The sequence below is a fragment of the Pundamilia nyererei genome, unplaced genomic scaffold (genome assembly GCF_000239375.1).
Source record: "Pundamilia nyererei isolate P.nyererei 1_Seehausen unplaced genomic scaffold, PunNye1.0 scaffold00017, whole genome shotgun sequence".
Lineage (NCBI taxonomy): Eukaryota > Metazoa > Chordata > Actinopteri > Cichliformes > Cichlidae > Pundamilia > Pundamilia nyererei.
Genome location: NW_005187418.1, coordinates 4,253,777 through 4,276,078, shown reverse-complemented (window position 1 = coordinate 4,276,078; position 22,302 = coordinate 4,253,777). Strand labels below are relative to the sequence as shown.

The following is a 22,302-nucleotide window of genomic DNA, read 5'->3' as shown; positions in this document are numbered from 1 at the left end:
CTGATAAAAATTTATAGACAATCGATACGTCTGACTAAACTGTGTGCATCATTAGCACAGAATGTAAAGTTAACATGATGTTTTTTTTGCACAGACTTTCAACTGTTCACACAAGAGGATCAGTTCAGAATATCTTTGCTTTCTCACATGTAGCATGCAGCAGGGGTTCACTTCAGAGGCATTCGCACTACAGGAAATACTCTGGGTATTTAGGCAAGGGAGCTGGCTTGGTAGAATGTGCATGAATGTAGCATGCACGATGCACACACACTAGTAGCAAATGCCTGCGCTACTCTCACATCAGCACAGTCCAACATTACATGGACGTTTTACCAATGTCCCATACTGACTGCAAGTGAAAACAGTTCTACTGTGTGGTAAAGTATAGTATAGTATATAGTAGTGCATCAAGTAAGTAAGTGAGCCTTACTTTAATTATGTATAAGTAAAACCTTTAAAAAAATGTAGGTCTCTTTTATTCTTATAGATAGATAATATAATCTTGAGTTTATAGATTATTCATTAATGATGATAATAATAATAATAATAATAATGATAATAATACTCCTAAGAGCTAGTAGTGTGACAATCACTATCTTTGCTGTTATGGAATTCTACCATAGATTTCCCATAATGCATAGTGCAATGTCCCTGTCATGTAAAAAGCAGAGTTGGTGACAGCTGGACCTTTAATGAGAATAAAGCAAAAGTATGCAAAGCTCACCAATTAGTTTTTGCTGATTAAAACAAGACGAATAAAGTAAATCAGGGGCAAAAATTAATACCCGCTGTCACAAAAAGAAAACAAAAACACATAACTCCATTTGTATTTTCGTCTGAAAAGGAAGTCATGCATTTTCATGTCCGTCCGCTATTTCCCTGAGCTCTATAAACAAAGAGGCAACACTGCTTGTCACTGGGATTTATGGACCCTCAAATCGCAGAACAAAATCACTTCCCGTTTTTCCTGTGTTTACCGGACACACAAGCAGGCGGCTGCACATTTGATAAAAAAGTGATTTATTTTCATTTTGCTTATCTGCTTAATTGATGTCCCCCAGGCCTCCCTGACAGTCATAATTTCATTATACAAACAATTTAGAGAAGTTTGATTAACACAAATGAGAGTTCAGGGGCACTGCCGGTTTCCATGTTACCCTACACATGCTTTTCTTCACACTGACTCCGTCTGGCTCGGCCCGCATACTTGAGTTATAAATAACAACTCCTTATCACAATAAACAGGAGGAACAAAATAAATCTGCACTCACGATGAAATGTCGCTGTGCCACTTTAAATCCTCTTGCTGGAGCCACACGTTTAAATGGTGAGAATGTGTGTCGCCATGCTGTAATTTTACATACCGGTATGTTTCGCACCCAGCTGAGATTTAGTTCACTCAAAGGAGCCCATATGTGGCTGCTTCAAAATCTTCAACAAGCTTCTCATTGAGACACAACTGCATTGATTTTCTTGTTCGGGATTCACCACAGCTATTGATTTAGGGCTCTTCTGAGACAACAGCGTGATTAGGCCTATATTGTGAAGGGTTCGCCCCACTATTGCCTCATTGATAGGCCTGTGCTTTTTTTTTTTTTTTAAGACCCACCAAGTGTTACACAAGCACTAATGGAGAGACCTAAACACACGTACACTGCGCATATATATGCACAGACTCAGCGGCTGTCGTGGGCAGGTCTGTTTCTGACATCCCATTTATTACATCATATTATTTTCCACTCAGCCCAGCAGCAGTGGATATTCTTTTTCACCACCCTGTTTTTGCTCGTATGGTTTTTTTTTCTCCCCCCTCCTCTTTCTTGTATCCAACTAGCTTTAAAACAGGGTCGGCTCTGGCAAGGCGTAAATCCAGCTAAAGGGTTTTCCCCCTCGCCCATAAAGCTTTTACTTCAGGCAGTCGAGTGATTCTAGCTCTCCCCAATGAACTCCTGAATGCACATTGTAGCAAAAGTGGGTTTTTGGAAGAGATTTTTTGAGTCTCTAGGTGAATGTGTAAAACATGCACTTGCAGACGGTTGCTTTAAATGTAATAGGTTTGCATTCAAGACACACATGAGCAGATAAACTTAAAATTTACACTTTAACAAATATGGTTAAATACTGCGAGCTACAATCTAAAACTTATATTTCTGCAGAGCATGAAGTCTCACGGAAATGCTAATTTCTTTTTTGTTTTAAATCGTTACTTTAAAGATGCTGTGATGGTTAAGTTGTTTTGAATGTGTGATGTGGTTTAAGCCTTTGTGTTCCTGAAAACTTGAATTTATGTTTAGCAAGGATTGCGCCACCATGTCTGTGACTTTTATAACAATTAATCTCATCTGCCAGTGTTATTCAGTTGTTAAACTACAACAATAGCAGCATTCCTGCCTCGGTACAATGCAGAGAATAATGGAATTGCTACTAAGCTGATTTAAAAGTTTAGTTTAAGAAAGACAAGAAAATGATTTTGTGGTACGTGGCAAGAAATATAGCCAAATGTGTTTGTGGTGATTATAGTAAGAACACTAAAATAACAGCATAATTGCAACTAAACAGCTAACAGTATTAAAGCTTGTATTCCTTACATCACCCTAATGTAACATTTTTTTTATTGCAAAGAACTCCTGTTGTAATTTATAGCAGGTCCACTGTAAAATAGCAGTTTAATGCTAGCTGTCAATAATCTTATAGTGGATTTGATGCAGTGTTTAGATACAGTTACACAGGTTTTTTTAAAGGAAGCATTCACTGTCATTAAGTCTTTTATTGAAGTCCTGTTGTTTGCACCACATTTTATTTATGCCACAATTTATTCTATGGGTATACAACTGAACTACAGGCCTGTAATGTAAATGCAAATGTGATTGAAAGGGGTTCATAATAACTCCCATTTCAACTGTCATGAATATGAATTGCATTAATGTGCATTTAGTTTTGGTTTGCTTCTTTTTGTATGTGAATGTGGACTCTTGAATGATCGTACACGCCCAGCCCCTCCTCGTTATTGTCTTACACCCAATTTATTTATTTTCTTATTGCGCTGCGGACAGGCTATATTTATTCGTGGCGCAGCCTCTATCTGCATGTGAGGCGCATCAGTCATTCAAGGCTGGAAGAGTTTGACTCAATAACAGTGCAAATATCCAGCCATTATCTCTCTGCGGAGTACTCCCTCAATGTTAATGTGTTTTTAGGACGATTACATCAATGTGAAATATTGAAAAATAACCCGATTGATAACATGAATCATCAAGCCTGTGTCTCCACCCCCTTAAACACCTCATTTAGCATCTCCATGGCAACATGCCGGTAATTGCCTACATGGGCATTGCAACATCCCTCATGGAGTTAACTGTTAATCTATAGCTGCTCAAGTGTATGAGCCTCAGGCTTCCAGGTCAGCTTCAAGACTCATGTATTTAAACAGGAGATATGCAGTGCTTAACAAATGTATTAGACCCAGTGATATAAACACCCAATGCAAGGTTTATGTCACAACTGCCCTAATTTAAAAGTATTGATAATTGGCAAATCATTTTATTTTTAATGCTAAAACAGAATTAAAAACAGAAAAAAAACAACAGTAAAGCACATTATTATTTTTTAAATGATGATGCCAAATTACAGTTACTTACAGATGTGTATTAAAATAATTCAGTTGTTATGATTGATTCATTTCTGACTTCTCAGAGAAGTACAGTGTGTCACTTCAAGGTCAGTTCAATTTTATTTATACAGCACCAAATCACGACAATCATCTGAAGGCGCTTTATATTATATTAAAGAAAGTGTACTTTATTGATCCCTGTGGGGAAATTCCTCTCTGCATTTAACCCATTCACTCAGTGAAGCAGTGGGCAGCCATTGGGCGCCCGGGGAGCAGTGTGTAAGGACGGTACCTTGCTCAGGGGTACCTCAGGGTAGCTGTTCAGGGTAATCGAACCCCCGACCTTCCGATCATGGGGCCACCACTCTACCTATTGAGCTATCCCTGCAATAATGCATACAGAGGAAAAAAAACCCAACAATCATATGACCCCCTAGGAGCAAGTTTGGTGACAGTGGGAAGGAAAAACTCCCTTTTAATAGGCAGAAACTTTAAGGAGAACTCTGCTCACGGAGGGGCGGCCATCTTCCGCAACCGGTTGGGGTGAGAGAAGGAAGACAGGGCAAATGAAATGTTGTGGAAGAGAACCAGAGATTAACAACAAGTAGTGATTAAATGCAGAGAGGTCCATTAAGACATAGTGAGTGAGAAAGGTGACTGAAGAAGAAATACTCAATGCATCATGGGAATCTCCCAGCAGCCTATGCCTATTACAGCATAACTAAGGGAGGATTCAGGGTCACCTGGTCCAGCCCTAACTATATGCTTTATCGAAAAGGAAAGTTTTAAGCCTAATCTTAAAAGTAGCGTGTCCGTTTCCCGAATCCAAACTGGAAGCTGGTTCCATAGAAAAGGGCCTGAAAACTGAAGGCTCTCTCTCCCAGTCTACTTTTAAAAACTCTAGGAACAACAAGTAAGCTTTCTGTGTGAGAGTGAAGTGCTCTAATGAAGTGATATGGTACCATAAGGTCATTAAGATAAATTGGGGCCTGATTATTCAAGACCTTGTATGTGAAGAGCAGGATTTTGAATTTAATTCAGACGTAGCTATAAAAACATGAATGAATTTTTTGCCAACATTGCTTTTAGTCTTTAACAAGTTTTAAATGTTTTATAAAATATTTGTGTTTTTATGACAGGTGGTCTAATCTAATAAATTTGTCAAGCACTATATTCTGGGTTCACTCTTCATCCCTGCCACTATAATTTCACTTATTTACTTAAAGATTTGACCAAACCACTTAAACTGTATGGGGAGTCTCTTAGCAGTGCAATATCCCTGATGCTAGATAATATAATCTAGACTTCAAAATTTTTTATTATTATTTAATAATAATAATAATAATAATAATAATAAATCATCGTCATCATCATTACTAATTCAGTTAACCTAATATTCAAGTGACTACTAAAGTAATAGGTCATTTTAATGAACTAGTTCACAGACCAATTCGCCACATTAGCAGGATCATTCTCAGAAAGAAATACCAAGTGTTGCATTGCTTTGTAAAGTACCTTTGGTATCTTGTTGTCATGAATTTCAAAAAATATGTCTAGACAAAACGCAATGCGGAGTGTAACCTTGTGCAAATGCAGTCACTGAAGTGTGCCAACCCTAAATATTCGTCAATGAAATACCTGCTTCTTGGAGTGGCTGTAGCTTAGGAGGTAGAGCAGGTCAGCTGCTTATTGGAAGGTTGGCGGTTTGATCCCTGGCTCCCCCAGTTTGCATGTCAAACATCCTTAGGCAAGATACTAACCCCGACTGTTATCTATGCTTTCAGGAAGCACTGAAAGCATAGATAACAGTGCTTGTGTGAATGGATGTGTATGGCTGAATGCGGAGTGTTGTATAGAGCGCTTTGAATATTCCAGGAGTGTAGAAAAGCACTATATAAGAATCTGTACATTTACCGTTATACCATTCCAAGAGTAACCAGTAGCTGGGACAGAAATATGTGTTCAGAAATTTTCAAAGCCCTAAAAATTTGCTTACTTTTCTCCAAATTTTCCCCCTGTCTATATATAAAAGCAAATTTGAATTATGCCCCCCCAACTCCCCATTTCTGATCGTCAGTGGTGTCAGGAGAGTTCAAAGTTTCACGACACAGTGTCTAGCAAAAGTAACTGTTTTGCATTTGTATTCCTTCGCATTGTTGCATAAACTTTGTTTGTAACTGCTCTGGGAAAACAATTTGCTTCACTGAGAGATCACATTATCCTGCACCAGCAGTTCTCATTGGTTCGTCTGCACACCTATATTAAATATGGAGGGGATCAGAACAAACTCTCTCATTAGGCCTCTTGGCAATAAAATATTCACCTTTTACTTTCTGGTATGAAAAATGCATAAGTAAAAGACTTTTTTGGAAATAGGGAAATAAAACAGGGAAAAAATTTAATATAGATCTCTTGGATCTTATAAAAGTATTACTTACTTTTAAAAAAGGTACATCATTCAGGTTGCTTTGTGTCACTTTTGTCTCTTTACTCAAAATCACTTTCAACCGATTGGCCTTGTTAGCAGTGAGAAAAAGAAACCTCTACTACAGTATAGGCATTGTTCTAACCCCGACAACGAGGTTCTGCCCTGTAATTACATTCTATTTCTAAAACCATCCGTCTTTGCTCACAGAGAGCTGACAGGCTAAAACATTAGCACGTTGTCGGCGTCTCCTCAGTTCTCTGTTACACTTCATATTATCTTGTACCCTCAACTCAGCTTCCCAGATGGAGTTACCTCTCGGCAGTCTGGGGGAAAAAAAAGAGGAGGTGTTTTCATGTTACACAGTCAGTTTAACTCAGCCACAATGGAGCCTCCCGTTTTCTCACTGGGGGTCTGTGGAATTCTGGGTCACAGCCCAGCCTCAGGCAACCACTGGCTCCACTTTAGCCATTCTGTGTCGTTTTAGCTCCTGTGACATTCCACAATGGGTCATTTTTCACCTTTTCTTTCAGCGACAACCTGTTCTCCATCCCGCCCCACCTCACTGGCACCGCTTACAATCACCATCAGCGTGTGCAACTGTTGCTGATAGCATACCAGCCTTGCGCATCTCAGCATCACCTGTTCGTTATGCACGGCACTGCTGCCTCAACAGAAACGAGTGGCGCAAAGTTCCATTTTCTCCAGGCTATTTATTTAATGGATAATGCAAGGGACGTAAAATGGAAATCACGCATTCGACCATGGCTTTAACACTGGCTCCTCCCTGCCTGCCTTCCTGAACTGCATTCATTCTCACACCAGATGAACATAAATCATTTTGGTAACTTGCTATTACCAAGCTCATTATTTATTCTCCTGGATGTTTAAGGGGAAGAATAAAAAAATATATAAAATATTTAAAGCTCCTAGATGTGAGGAAGGGAACATAACCTTCATCTGCTGCTGTCTGTGTCGCTCTGGCACTAAAATTAAGAGGAAAAAAACGAAAAGATTGTGTGAGCATGTACATGTCAAAAGAAGTGATAAGGGAGAGCATTCATATATGCTAATCCCTGCCCCTCTCTGCTTCTTCTGTGGTGGCAGTGCAACGCAGAGGGTGCAAGCTGTGCTGGTGTGCTCTCCTTGTGGTTTGGCACAGCGATGAGGAGAGCAATGTGATGTGCCAGGCGCTTTGTATTCTAAGCCTGGGAGTAGAGGGATGGAGGCAGGAAGAAGGGGGGGAGGAGGGAGAAAATGAAATAGGAAGAGGAGACAGGGAGGAAGAGAGCACAGAGAGAGTGTAATCACTTTTACACCCCCCGATACTGCTGTCCGCCTGACACTTGACTCTTACCCCAAGCCTTTTCTGCACTCCCCTCTACAATATCTCACACTGTCTGTGTGCCTTTCCCTTTTTACTCAGTCTAAACAGAAACTTGAGCTCACACGTTTTTGAAGTATTGCTTTTGTCCAGGTCTGTTTTGCTATCTTGCAACTTTTTTTGTTAATTTAGGTAAGCTTAGTTTCCATGTGCTTCCAGAGCTTTTTAAAGTGAATTCAAATATTTGGGTTTCATTATGTTCAAACTATCAAATTTCATATGGAAATTATGTTTTACTGCCTTTTGCCCCCTCCTGCGTATAGGTCCTGAGACAAAGCAGTGTAAGAAAATGAATGCGGTTCTGTACGATGGCATCTGAAACCAACACCGGCTCTCTGCTGTGAGGTAGTCCTAAATGTCTGAGAGAAAAATACAATGATGTTCTGAGTTCACAGCGAAACAATCTGCCAGCCTGTCTACTCCAGCTCTGTTGGCTGAGATTCTACCTGACTAATTTTGGCTTCTCTATATGCTTGCATTTGAACAGAACAATGACTCCTTTTCAGAAGTTGTTCTATTTTAGAAAATCCCAGGCGGTTTACAGTCAGAGTTCTCAGAAGTATGCCAACAAGACTCAGACTTGGGTTTTCAACCTGTCAAGTTCTTACTTTAATTGTGGATGTGGTACAGTATGATGTTGAGTTCAGTTATCCCACTGTATTATCGTCTGTGCATCGATGTGCTTACCTGTGCAGTGGGTATGAGATGAAAATGCTGTTAAAGATTAAAGCAGACTCTCTTAAGAGTTTTCAGGATGCATGAGACATCTTCACAAGCTTTTCATCTTGAGTGGTTAAAGTGAGCAAACTGTCTAATGCAGAACCAACAACACACATGCACACTTAACCACAGTCCTGGCCACACCCAGCTCTTCCTCATTTCTTCCCTTTCTCTTGCCCCTTGATTAAATCTCTTTTCCCCCTAAAGTTCAAGTCTTGTCTGTACAACTAAAACCTAATTTTATCCCTCTATAGTTTTCTAAAAACTGATCAAAAGAACTGATCAGCACTAACTCACATATTCTTCCATGATGAGGTACATGCCTTTTTTTAAAAAAATCAAACCCTCATATACTAATTGTGTATTCATCTGTGGCTGAAGGTAGTGCCTAACTAATGCATTTTGCAAGGAAAAAAAAAAAAAAAGAGTGCAGAGCTACTTTACTTAGATATTAAAGGACTTTGGGCTGAGAGCCACAGAGTCGGAAAGCTGGTAACTGATGAGAGATAAAAGCATTGTTACATTGGCAGATGTATCCTCAAATTTGAATGATAAACAGCCACACAGCCTTCTTAAATGCTCTATAGACAACCATGACACTAATCATTCATATGCAAGATCCCCACTGGGTGTTAGTGGACTGTTCTGGTGAAACATAAGCCAAATCAAGACATACTACCATGTGTATTACAGTATAATGGGAAACAGATGTGGGGCAAAACTTAAAAGGATTAAAAGTAGCTCAGAAGTTTTAATTGTTCAACTGCCAGAGTTTGAAATAAGCTCCAGTTTATCAAGCCCCAACTGTCCCTAGACATTTATGCTAGAAAAAGTGTTAGGTAAGGGTTACAATACACACTGACAAAAGTTATGATAATTAATATGAGAATAGACATACAGTACACATACAAAAAAATAGTATTAGCAATGAAAAGACAGTATCAGTGCAGAAGAAGCATTTTCTAGTGTAGGCCAAATAAGCTTTTAAGTTCCTCAGTGTTTAGGGGGGCTACCTGGTAGGTGGACTGATATACACTGCTCATAAAAATAAAGGGAACACTTAAACAACACAATGTAACTTCAAGTCAAACCTTTGTGAAATCAAACTGTCCACCTAAGAAGCAACACTGATTGACAATCAATTTCACATGCTGTTGTGCAAATGGAATAGACAACAGGCATGCAAGACATCCCCAATAAAGGAGCGTTTCTGCAGGTGGTGACCACGGGACCTATGCTTTCTGACTGATGTTTTGGTCACTTTTGAGTGCTGGTGGCAATTTCACTCTAGTATGAGATGGAGTCTACAACCCACACAAGTGGCTCAGGTAGTGCAGCTCATCCAGGATGGCACATCAATGCAAGCTGTGGCAAGAAGGTTTGCTGTGTCTCTCAACGTTGTGTCCAGAGGATGGCGGTACTACCAGAAGACAGGCCAGTACATCAGGAGATGTGGAGGAGGCCGTAGGAGGGCAACAACCCCCTAGCATGACCGCTACCTCCGCCTTTGTGCAAGGAGGAACCGGAGGAGCACTGCCAGAGGGGTGGCATGAGGGCCCGAGGTCCACAGGTGGGAGTTGTGCTTACGGCCCAACACCGTGCAGGACGTTTGGCATTTGCCAGAGAACACCAAGACTGGCAACTTCGCCACTGGCACCCTCTGCTCTTCACAGATGAAAGCAGGTTCACACTGAGCACATATGACAGACGTGACAGTCTGGAGACGCCGTGGAGAACGTTCTGCTGCCTGCAACGTCCTCCAGCATGACCTGTTTGGCAGTGAGTCAGTAATGGTGTGGGGTGGCATTTCTTCGGAGGGGCTGCACAGCCCTCCATGTGCTCGCCTGAGGTAGCCTGACTGCCATTTGGTACTCACATTTGAGAAAGGAAAGGGTTGCTGTTATGGCAACTCCCCCAAAAGTCTTGGTGGAACCTCAGGAGCCTCCTACTTTAGCTTGTTTTTAACCCGTGTCGCGAGACTTCAGTGAATCTAGTGGTAATGCCAGACTTAAGGTTCATCTAGCTCGCCTCCGGCTGGAAGCACGGGAAGGGCAGCCAGTGCGTAAAGCAGAGTTTGATCTCAAACTCCAGATTTGCCAGTTGGAGATAGAAGCTGGAGAAGGAAGTCAAGCAGCTTCACATCACAATCAAAGATTTCGAAAGTTTGGTTACCAGTCAGCAGTCTGAGAAGACGAAATGAAATAACAAGGCCATCAAGCTGAAATTGAGGACACCCTTATAAAAGGGAATTCACCTGTGGCTAGAGGCAGTTCTTTCCTCCTCCTCCTTGCTAAAGATCATTTGCCACATGCGTTGAGCTGCTCGGAGCATTTCATTTGTTTGTGTAAAGTTTGTGGTGGGAGTTAGAGGACTAGGTAAGTCTGGGGGACCCTGTACATTTCCTCACGTAGGATGTTTTCTGTTAAACACACTAGGTAAGTAGGTTGGTGCCACCCATGTAATGTTTGAGCTTATTTTGTGAATTGAGGATTAGGGCTTTGTTTCTTTTGTTTCTCTCTTAAAGTAAAGCTCAGCTTTCTGGGTTTGTCTTTTTGGTGTTTTTCTTCGGCACAACCAAACGCTCCCTTTCTCCCCCACATTGTTGTATGGCTTTGAGACTTTTTTTTGTTGAGAAATTAACCATTAAAACTCTTTTGCTACAACAGTTGTACTGACCTATTGAAGTTGTTGTGTTACCCCCTCCTGCCAACGAGAAGGCATAACACAAGATTGTCGTATCTCTGTTAAGACTCAGAACTTGGTCAGCCTATTTTTTCCCCCTTTTATTTTAGAAATATCAGTATCTATATTAGTCTTATCCCATTTCGGCTCTACTACACAGGTCTATAAACAGCTGCCAAAACATATTTGGTGACTGATTTTAGAATTTTTTTTTAAATTTTAATTGTAAAGGGCCAGTGACCTCATGCCATCGTAAAAAGTCGGTCTGTCGATCGAGAAGTAATACTCCTCAGAGTATTGGTGAAACTTGCAGGGATCACCTAATGGGTCTATACCCAAATTGTGGTCAACAATCGCTAAATCCCAACTGTGTCATTGATGTTCTGCTTATCTTTATCTAGCATGGGGGTCCTCCCAGAAGGCTGACCAGTTACAGCATCAATTCAGATTTTAAGACAGTCTCAAGCCCTGCTGTCTGTTTTGGGATGCAGTTTGTTCACTGTAATCTGGAGTCTCAGTCCAACTAGTGCTTGCAGCAAGTTTATATGCAAGCTCACCGAGACTGCAGAGCAGAACAAGGATGACTGTTGCCAGCTGCAGTCCAGAAGGATGGCGGTGGGGTCTGTCTGTAGGACTCACTGGGGAAGCGCCTGAATATTTTACTCAGATTTTTTAATTTGTCACAAAATGCTCAGCATTGAAATGTTGGCACAAAACTTCCTTATATAGTATTCATTAATAATTCATCTAAGAAAGCATCAGTGTGTCTTCTCAGACGCATGAACACACCTTTACATCTGCCACAACTTGAATCTAGTTCTTTGGGAAACACTACACAATGATCAGAGTTTGATGACCAAGTGGTGTTCCTTTACGCGAAACATCTTAATGTCACGTTTCCTTACAATGGTAACTATAATGAAACTGTCATCTCTCGTTACAAGGCTGTTTTTTGATGATAAAGAAAGGGCCATGCCCAAAAGGAATAAGGTATATAGAGAAGAGAATAAGAGAAGATGAATTTATAGAGCCGTTTCTCGATTGTAGGCCGCAAATTAAAAACCTTTTACAAATGTAAATTTTTGAGTGAGCTCCAGAAATGTTCAGGAAATTTAGCATTGTTGTATCTATGCCTTCGCAAACAGAAAGGATTGTCTTTTTGCCAATCCAATGTATTTGTCGTTGTGTTCATAGAAGGGTCTGTAGTTATCAGAGTTTAGCCTTTATATGTCTTTATATGTCAAGCCTTTGTCTGTTTTCTGTGTCGTAATATCTGAACTAATTTTTTCTGCAAGAGCAGCATGGAGGCATGCAGGCGGGATCTCTGCCAGCAAAGATGTGGCTTGTAACAGCTCTCTTTTTAGTGACAGTCTATGGCATATTCAGCATCCTCAAATGTTTATATTGAATGTTTCAGAAGCTTGAAAATCACCATGGCAATGGTTCCAAAGACAAAAGCCCTAGCCTTTTGTCATGGGTAATTATCACAGAGTAGGCCCCTTAAAGCCTTCCATTTGGCTCTGAACAAATTCACATTTAATTTTGCTCTCATGCATTTGACACAGGGCTTTTTTGTATTCAAATCAGGCTTAGATGTAGAATTTAAATATTGACTGAAATGAGTTCTGTTTGACGCAAGTGGTTCTTTCTGCTTTTTCTTTCTCCAGATTATTTCGATATTTGGAACCATGGAGAAGGGATAAGAAGGGCTATAGAAAGGCCACTTGAAATTTCCTAACGAAGCCACCTTCCCCATATAAGTGAACATTCGAAAACACAATACCTTGAAAATGAGCTTTGGTATTAAACCCAAGTTTAGGTGTCTTATCTCCCACTAGCTGCTGAGTCTCTAAAAGCTGACTTAGCAGAATGAAGAATAACTGTGAGCTTTTGCCAAAGCCGATCCCACTGAAGTGTCATTTCCACACGCTCTGTTTTAAACTCCATGTAACTTCAAATAAGTAGGTCAGAGAAATATGAAAAAAAGTGCTGTGGGGGAATCGACTCAAAGCTACATACAATGTGATGACATTATGTACAATATAGAGATACATCTTAGGTTATATTTAATGGTTAGGTTCTCCAGCAATTTGGTTTAATTGAACATGAATCACTAAATGCAAAATTAAGCCCCATGTCTGTTGGCTGCTCTCAGTTTGTGTTGGTTTTTCAGGCTCTCAAAGCAATAATCAGAATTGGTTCCACATCACCCAGCTGCTTCGGACGCAAACTTTAATTTTACAAACCAAAAACTTCTTGTTATAGGAAAAAGGTTGTGGTTTGGATTAAAATATACCCCTTCATAGCATTTATCATTAACTTACCCGGTGTGTTTAATTGTGACATTTGGGGGTCTTTTTATAAACTTCTATGTGATGATTGGAAATGAGACCCATTTCAGAATGGCCTTTATCCAGTACATGACATCACCACAGGGCACATGCGCATCTGCCAGGAGAAGTAGAATGACTGGCTAGAACCATGAGGAGACATGTAAAGTTTTGTCTTAATGTTATAAAATTATAAAGAGAAATTACACTATTTGTATATAAAGTGTAAACTAATTAAAGAGTGAGAAATCTTTACGTGCATTAACCTTTGTTTTTTTTTTTAATTTTCATTTCATCACAATGTTCAACCTTTTTGCTTAACCTGGACTAGCAGCACAACAGAAATAAATTTTTTGACAAGTTAATTCAACCTCGTCTTTGATTCAGATTGTAATAGCTCAACAATTAGAATATGCATATAAAGATATACAAGCATTTGAAAAAGGAAAATCAAGTATATCTCATGATTCAAAAGCTTAAAGAAAACATTGGCAACAATAACTTGAAGAAATCATTTATGTTTTGAGTCTCCAGGAATTATTATGCAGATCTCTTTTAAGGTCCGGCCGCAGCAGGTTTGAGGTCTGGGCCATTTCCACACGTTGATTCTTCTCTTTTTTTTTGCCATTCTGTTGTAGAGTTATCAGTGTACTTGAGATCATTGTCCTGCCTTTTACCCTGTTTCAGCCCAGCTTTAGCAGCCTCTTAGATTGCCTCACGTTTAACTCTAAAGTACTTTGGTGTACAGGAGTTCATGTAAGCGTGTGAGTGTGACTGCAAAACAAGAACAAATAATCATTCCTCGACCACTGTGATTGACATTTGGTATTATATTTGTGAAGTGTGTTTTGATATGCTGTGTTTGGTTTTTGCAAAACATAGTGCTGTGCATTATGTTTAGATATCGCTACATTGGTCTCATCTGTCCAAAAGACAGACAAAAGTCTTCTGGTTTGGTCAGATGCAAACCAAAGCTGTGCTACCTTGCTCTTTTGCTCCTTGCTCAAGAGGCTTTTCTCCTGTCAGCAGTTCTAAAAAAAGCCGTACCTGTTAACTCTTTCTCTAATTACATTTTCATGCTAACTGTGGCCTGTGGAGTCTGAGATGTAGCTCTTGGTCTTATTGCGATTTTTCTAAGCATTGCTTGAGTTGACTTTGCTAGGGTGTTCAGCCCTGTTAAGATTTTGGCATTGTTTTAACATACACACCTGAGTTCTCTGAATAAGTAAACTGCCCAAACCTCTGCTTTTATAGGTGCTCACACATGCTGAGGATCAGTTAATCAAGTGCATTTGATTACGAGCACCTGGCTGCAATTTATTCTCTTAATCTCTATAGACGCTGCAACAGTTTATGTAGTTTTTTTTAGAGGTCTGCACATAGTCCTGTCAAACCTTTGTTTTTCACCTTACTGTATAGAAGAATAAAACACTAGCAGACAGATTATAAGTCAGCATGTGGATAAGCCATCCTACCTAAATGAGTTTATATGGCAATAAAGCAAAAGTGAGTGATCTTCTGTCCTTCATCACCCTGACGCTCATTCATTTCCTTACCTCACCTCCTCTCTGCTCATGTGCAATCTGGATGTTGAAGCCTCTGCTGATGTCTGAAATGTTTCAGACATCAGCAGAGGCTTGAATGCCTCCTGCAACCTCTTTGCCTCCCTCAGTAACTCTTCCAAACGCCGTTAGAAAGGTTCAATAATTCACAAGCTAGTTGCCATAAGGATAAAGCTTATTTTTTCCCCCCATATGCAATAAACTGGAGGACACTCAGCACCAGCGAAAAAAAGAGAGAAGGATTCTGTTAAAAATACTGCTGACAAATTTATAAGAACATATTGCAAAGCTGAGCCTATAAATTTTTTACTAAATCGTATGGTGGTTGTTGTATGGAAAGAAAAAAAAAAGGAGGAAAACCTCACGGCTCAGTAGTAGGGCGAGTGTCCAGCAGAGAGATTTATTTACACAAGATTATATGAAAAAAGAAAAGTTTTTACTACAGTGCATGATACAATATTATTCTTGTAGTCTATTTATAATCAGGTTCACTCAGTAACAACTTGCAGTGGTCTGATATTTTTTCTTTACAGGCATTATTTATGAGGTCTCTAATATTTAAATGTGTATAACATTTTCCAAGTTCAGCCTGACATTATATGAATTGCAATGGAAATAGGCCAGCATATATTTTTTCAGATTTTATGTATGAGAGTAGAAAAAAAACGTGTTCAAGTGCTTTAACCAGTCTATTTATAGCCAGCGTGACTGGATCTTAAGTTTTTTTGCTTTATTGTTTCCCTCACCATCTCCGTTAAGGAGCGGCTGAAAGTTTTATTCTTCAGTTTTTTCAGTGAGAAGTTATTAACAACAAATATTTTTATAGACCTCTTTGATATTAACCAATATTTTTATATTTTAATATTTCAACCTAATTTCCTGCTTTCTTCTCCCCAACAGAGCCACTACATGACTGTTCATATCCCTTTCATCTACTAATTTTCAAGCAGACAGTACATTTCCTATTTTTTAAAAGTTGCCATTTTACTTAATTCATTTAAACTTTTCTTCTTTCCACCATGACGCTGTTATCTTGTGCGTCCCCAGTGTCCTGCAGAGTTTCTTTCCTTTCCGACTTACTCTTTATCAAAACCTTGTCATTTCCCAGCAGAGAATAGTTGACTATGTCCTCCCATTTGTTTTTCCAAGAATAGACTATGCTGTTATCTGGAAATTGTATGTCTCTCAGAATTACTTCCTGCGTCTTACGGTTCCCATGGATCACTTTGGTGTAGCTCTTTATTTATTAGACAGCTTTGGTGGATAATTTTGATGTAGTCTGTGCTTTTACAAATCATAATCCCAATTGTGTTTTTTCCCTCTTTTTTTTTAGTTGAAATCAGTGTAACCAGCTTCATTATATGAACGTATTTTGGTCAAGAGATTTACTCAAGGATATTTGTGACTGCAGTAAAGAAAAAAAAAAACACAAAAGAAGGTTAGAAATGATGAAAAATAACTTTTTATTTAAATTAGGAAACTGTCTTTATGTTGAGGGGATGCACACTATAGCATGAATCCCCTGTCTATGACAGGGGTGGGTAACTCCAGGCCTCATGAGTGGTGTGCTGCAGCTTTTAGACATCACCCTGGGTCAACACACCTAAATCAAATGATTAGTTCATTACCAGGCCTCTGGAGAACTTCAAGACATGTTGAGGAGGCAATTTAGCCATTTAAATCAGCTGTGTTGGATCAAGGTCACATCTAAAACCTGCAGGACATCGGCCCTTGAGGCCTGAAGTTGGACACTCCTGGTCTATGAGAAACACAAAACCAGAAATACACACATACACAAAAGTTAACACCTGACCCCCTACTCACACTCGCCCTCTGTTGCCATGGTGAAACAAAGTGAGGTCTTAAAACTGTAAGTGCAGGGAGGCAGGCAAAAGTGACATTATATGGGATTATTCTAAATCCAATAGAGGGGGGGGAAAGGATCAGGTAGATCCTTCAGGACCTGGGATTTAAAAGGACAATAATTCTGACTGGGACTTGCTGGGAGGATAACACCTGTAATCTCTCCATGATAAGTAGTTGTATTTCTTACACCAAACCTTCTGGAGCTGAAAAATTAGGGCAAATGCAGAAATTCTAAAACTGTATTTCCTCAAACAGCCACTAGAGACTGGCTTCAGAACCAGGTTTACTACCAGTTATGATAGAGCTTCAGTTTAAAATTCTCAAATTTAGAATAGTAGTAAACATATTAATGCCTTGGCATGAACAAGTCTGCACCTTTTTTAAGTGAATGACATTCTAATATTGTTTCATGTGTATGCTAGCAGGTATCAACTGAGCTAGTTAATATCAAATTAAAGCTAGCTAAACTTGACTTAAACTTCATCCTCTTGAACAAAAGTGTTTGCTTATGGCTCCGTAAAACACTTGTTCTTTAACTCTGTACAGAACTGGTGCTATATGAATAAAATAAATTAATTTAAGATATGATATCATGTGGGTACTCCCATCCTTTATATACAGTTCTTGATTAGCCTCCACTTAGTAAAGTCTGAAACATTTTACTTCACACTACTACCATTAAACATTTCATTAATACTAAGGGAGGTGATCCGGAGTTTAAAGAAAACATTATTTTGCCATTCATTGTTTTTCCTATGGGATCTTAGAGAAATTTGCACAACAACATCCCGCCTCACGAGTTTCCTCTCGGATGCCTTTATGTTGTCAGCCTTGCCAGTGATTACAGCCCGTAGGGCAGGTAAAGGGCTGTGTTGTTGCAGAAGGTTGACAGAGAAGAAAAGCTCTGGGCTCAAAGGAATGGGCCTTCCCCTCACCGCACAGCAGCCATTACTCTAAATCACCCCCCTTTTTCCTCCTCCTCCTTCTTTATCCCTGACCTCCGTTAGAATTCACTGACCTGGAAAATATCTGGTGAGTCCAAGCCACCAAGAGCGGCACTGGCCCTAGCGTCGCCTGCAAACAGCAGAAATATTGAGCCAATTACAAGATTATTATCTGGTGGTAGTGGCAGGGGAACACAGTGGGAGTGTATTTATGCCTGCCAGTGCTCCCTGCTGAAAGAGGAAAAATGAATCAGAGGCTTTTGGGAGAGAAGTGGACAGTACTCATTCCCACTTGCCTTTATTTCTTTACAACTCCCGTTTATTAACAGACTTTGGCTCCCATCCAAACCCCTTTCTAAAAGGTCAAAGATAACACCAGGAAATGGCCCTTTTGGAGCTGATAGTTTGTTAGTATTTTCACCTGGCTAATTCATATGCCGTGCTGTCATATTGTGTGTGCACCTGATTTACAGTAAATATGACCTATGACACATTCAGACTTTTTTTCACCATTTATTTAAGAGACATGAGTCACAGCCTGGATATGAGGGCAGAGCTGAGTCGGTTTGCAAGTGTAATTTGTTCAGCAGGGAAGGGAAAGCATTGATGCATCAGGCCCTTTATTCCAAAGTGGTTGCTTTATAGACAAGCTTACAAAGGGCACATTTAGTGATCTACTGCCTGTTACTGTGTACATTGGATTTGGTTTTTTAATAGGGAATAGAGTTTCCTGAAAGAATCCTGGCCTCTCTTTCCAGCTAGTTAGTTCCATATGAGAGGAATGACGTACATTTACAACTTGTATGATGTTCTGTCATGTCTACAAACTGTTTGTTTGTCATCTTCTAAACATTGTAGTCAGCCTTTGTATTTTTTCTTGTTTTGTCTTCTGTACTCAAACGCATGCCAAAGCATTGAATTTGATTTAAAGGGAAGCCTGGGTTTGCGTGCTCCGTTTCGTATTTCATTTTGGGTCTGCATCTTGTTTCACGAGTCAATCCTACTGCCTGCGTTTCATGCGTCAGTATGCTTAGGGAGTCGTTTTTTAGCAGTGTGATGAAGACATCAAAGCAGAATCTGGAACTGCAGTAAATCTCAAGCACTTGGACGGTTTGTCATCTGTTACATCACCTACCACTGCCAGTAAAGTTTCATTAGAAAGCGCTGCATGCTTCTTCTCTAGAATGGAAAGAAATGTCCTACTACAGTTCCCCTACTGTAAAAAAAAATTATTTCCCCAAGTAAAACTTTAATGTTGAGAATTAAAGTTCTTCTCTTTATATAACTTTACTGTGTATTAGTCACATTATTGGTTAGACCTTTGACAGCTTTGAGGATTTGCTTTGGAGGTCATCACAAGTACAAAATCTGTGACACCACTCCAAGATACACCAGATGAGCATGGATTTTCTTAACGATCTCTGCAAGCACAAAAACACGCCTGATCTACTCGAGTTGGATTGTGGGTAATATAGACAAAAAGAGAATTGGTTGGAATCAAAGTAACAGAAACTGGCTCTGCTGCATCATTTCATATAGATGCAAATCTGGCTGCAGCCTACTGCTTATCCAGAGTTGGGTCACAGTGGCAACAGTCCTTCTCCTCAGTAATGCCCACAAAGCCATGAGATGGATAAACATTTAACTGAGTTCTGGGTTTAGCCTGGGCGTCTGACCTACTAATTGTGCCCTCTAGACTCCCAGGAGAAGTTGCAAAAAGGTAACAAGCGATGGCTTGATTTCAAACTCCCTCTGCATATTTAGACTTGTTACCTTTACTTGACTCTTTAAAAGTAATTAATTTCAGCCACTTGTAACCACAGTTGCATTCAGTTGGTTGGTACTCAGAGCTCTGAGAGGCACATAAACAAGAACCCATGATAAGTAAAATCCTTTGCTTAGAGTAAATGGTGTAGCTGTGTAAGTTAGCCAAAGCTAAATTTGGGAAAACCTGGAATAAGTGTTCAAATTTCATTTTTCAAACAGAAACAAATATGCTGTTTAATCAGTATTGCATTTTTCAGGTGACTATAAAATTTATATCACTCTGACTACTACTTTATGATGTCTCTATTTTAACTTCCAAACATGGCTGTCTTCATGTAATCTACATTACACCATGCCACATCCCTCCCTGTCTCCGAAAATTCCCCCCACTGTTTCGAGTGGCCTCGCAGCACCACGCCACTGCTGTTAGCGCATCGACCACAGGACCAGCTCAACGCACACCATGAAATATGGATGCTTCCTTTAGTACAGACTCATTTCTTTTTCATAACGCAGTAATGTTCTCTTTTGCGTCGGAAACCTGTGAGGACTGCTTTGGAAGGTTGGTGGTTCCCAAATCAGCATGTTCCCAATGTAGGCAGGAAGACATTCTGAGTGTCTGCCTGCATGCCAGCGTCTGGAAGTCCCCTTTTATCAATAAATAGTCTCAATGTTCTCCATCAGTGACTTGTCAGCTCTGCAGCCTTTGTAATCCCTGATGGCATTGATTTTGTTTCAAAGTACTATTATACTGCCTCGCTCTGGACTCTCGGTGCGATGGGGCAGAGCTAATGCGAGAGGAAAGGAGCCTTGTCCGGGATCCTCTTTACACAGCTGTAGGAGAGGTCGCAGTTACTGAGAGGACTCCGGAGGTCAGCTGACGGTCAGTGTTGCAGGAAGATGTCGAGACATCGGTGCACCTGTGTTGACGCTGTTGCTCTTATCGACCACATCCTGCTTGTCCCCACTGTGCTGACCTCGTGAATCGTCCCTCAAAGAGGGGATTCACTCAGGATACTGGATGTGTTTTGACATTGGCCTGAAGGTATTGACTTGTAGCTCTTAGATCCATTTCACCTCACACACTGAGATCAGCCAGCAGCTGTTTTAAAACCTGAGACAACCATAAAGAAAACTGACAATGCCATTCTTGTTCTGTCATTTCGGTGATCCAACCTGCAGCAGCTTTACTCACAAAAACAGTACATTCAGCAGCTTTACCTAGTTTACTGTTTTCATTATGCTTATAGTATGTTTTCTTTTACAACTATTGCTGCATATTATAAAAAATCTATTCGAAAAGTTTGAGCGTGCACACATTTATTCCAATTTCCATGCACTTTCCTGTACCTGTGCAGATGGCAGATTAATCTAAATCTGAATCTTCAGGCCGTAACAGCGACAGATCCGACATATCTTTAATGTCTGCACCTGTTATCTGTTTGTTGTCAACCCACCAGTTAGAGCATTAGATCAGAAAGAGCTTGTATTTGTCATTATAAAGAGTAATTGCAAACAGCCCCGAGCAAAACCAGCCATCACGTTCATCTCGGCTAGTGTCTTTTAGAAATGCACTCTGTTTGTTTAGCGCTCCGTCTCGGCAAACATGCCCTCTGTCTTATTTCATACTGTGCATGCTAAATGGAGCATGATTGTATACCAGTGTCTTAGCAAGGATGAAAAACGGTGCCTGTCACATCAGAAATTAAAACGTGCCTACTGTCAGGCAGAAGCTGCACTTTGATTGTATATGTTACTATGTATTTTACTACATGGTATTACACGCAACAGAATCAGTTGTCGAGCACTCTCCAGAAATTTATGAGGACCACCCTCTTTGATGGTCTTCTGTCACAGGTGGGAAACTTCATCTACCTTGGGATCAGGCCGGGCCACTTAGTCGGTGCCAGTCCTCGCTTTACGCAGCAGCCAAGCAGATGAATAATTGACACTTGCATTCTGTACTTTGGTGAATTTTAAAGCTGTATTCTGCAGAGACTCTAAATGGTAGAGGGAGGGCACGTTAATCATTCATGGGCTGCTTTTACCCACTTTTGCTTAAGGTCGCTGTCCTGAAGGCGGCTGGACAGAAGGAGAGTGGAGGTAGAGAGATGTGAAAGAAAATGGTGAAAAGATGCCACTTATAACTACGACCAAATATTATAATTTCAGGGATTGCTCTAGCTGAACTTTATCACCAGGATTTCATTTCGTTTAGGATCAGTATGTGGCTATGCATTGTGTTCAGATTGCTCAAGTGGAACCATTTATATGAGGAATTTTCCAAATTATGTTTGAAATAAATATAATGTTGAACCATATGTGAACCTTGTGAGGAGGAAAAAAAGTCTCCCTATCCACTTGAATGGATTTTTTGGATACTTTTTTTTTCCATTTGTTGAAAAAGAATGGCAAGAAGGTGATCATACTGCGAGGGCATTGAGTATTAATATTTTATAACTGGCATTACCATAGTAGAGGTATAGAGATTGACATCCTCTCTTTTTTGCTCTGGACAAGAGTGAGGAATACCCCCTTTCAAATGCACCCAAGGGAGAGCCCCCTCTTTTATAACCACACCACATCTCTTTACATCCAGAGGCGTTCCTGAAAGCGGAGCTGCGGCAAACCTGCCAATCAACATTTGGTCACGCATGAGAGAAATCAAATAAATAAACTTCTGCAAGCAAACTGTTACTAGTGTTATTCTTGATTGATTGGATTCAATGTTTTTGATGACTTAGCTGGAGTTCGTCCAGTTTTAATGTTTATTGTTGTAAGAGCGGTTGTGTAACTGCGACAGTTGCTTAGTAGGTTTCGGTGAAGAGTGCAGGTCAAATAAATATTTCACTTCCTTTTTCCTCTCTCACTATTTTCTCTTCTCAGAGAGCTGATGCCCAAGACCCTGGAGGGTCAAATCACAATGGAGAAAACTCCCAGCTACTTTGTGACCAGGGAAGCTCCTGCCCGAATCTCCGCCATGTCCCGGAACACCAAGCTGATCGTCGTAGT

The 22,302-nt window shown here is 40.1% G+C and overlaps 1 protein-coding gene across 1 annotated transcript in view; it reads left to right on the top strand.

The window, feature by feature from the left end:
* Positions 1 to 22,302, top strand: part of LOC102200248 (heparan sulfate glucosamine 3-O-sulfotransferase 3A1-like) — a 35,254-nt gene that overhangs the window by 11,379 nt on the left and 1,573 nt on the right. The window contains exon 2 of the mRNA XM_013908951.1: positions 22,177 to 22,300. Coding sequence (XP_013764405.1) covers positions 22,177 to 22,300 — 124 coding nt within the window. The remainder of the gene's footprint in view (positions 1 to 22,176; positions 22,301 to 22,302) is intronic.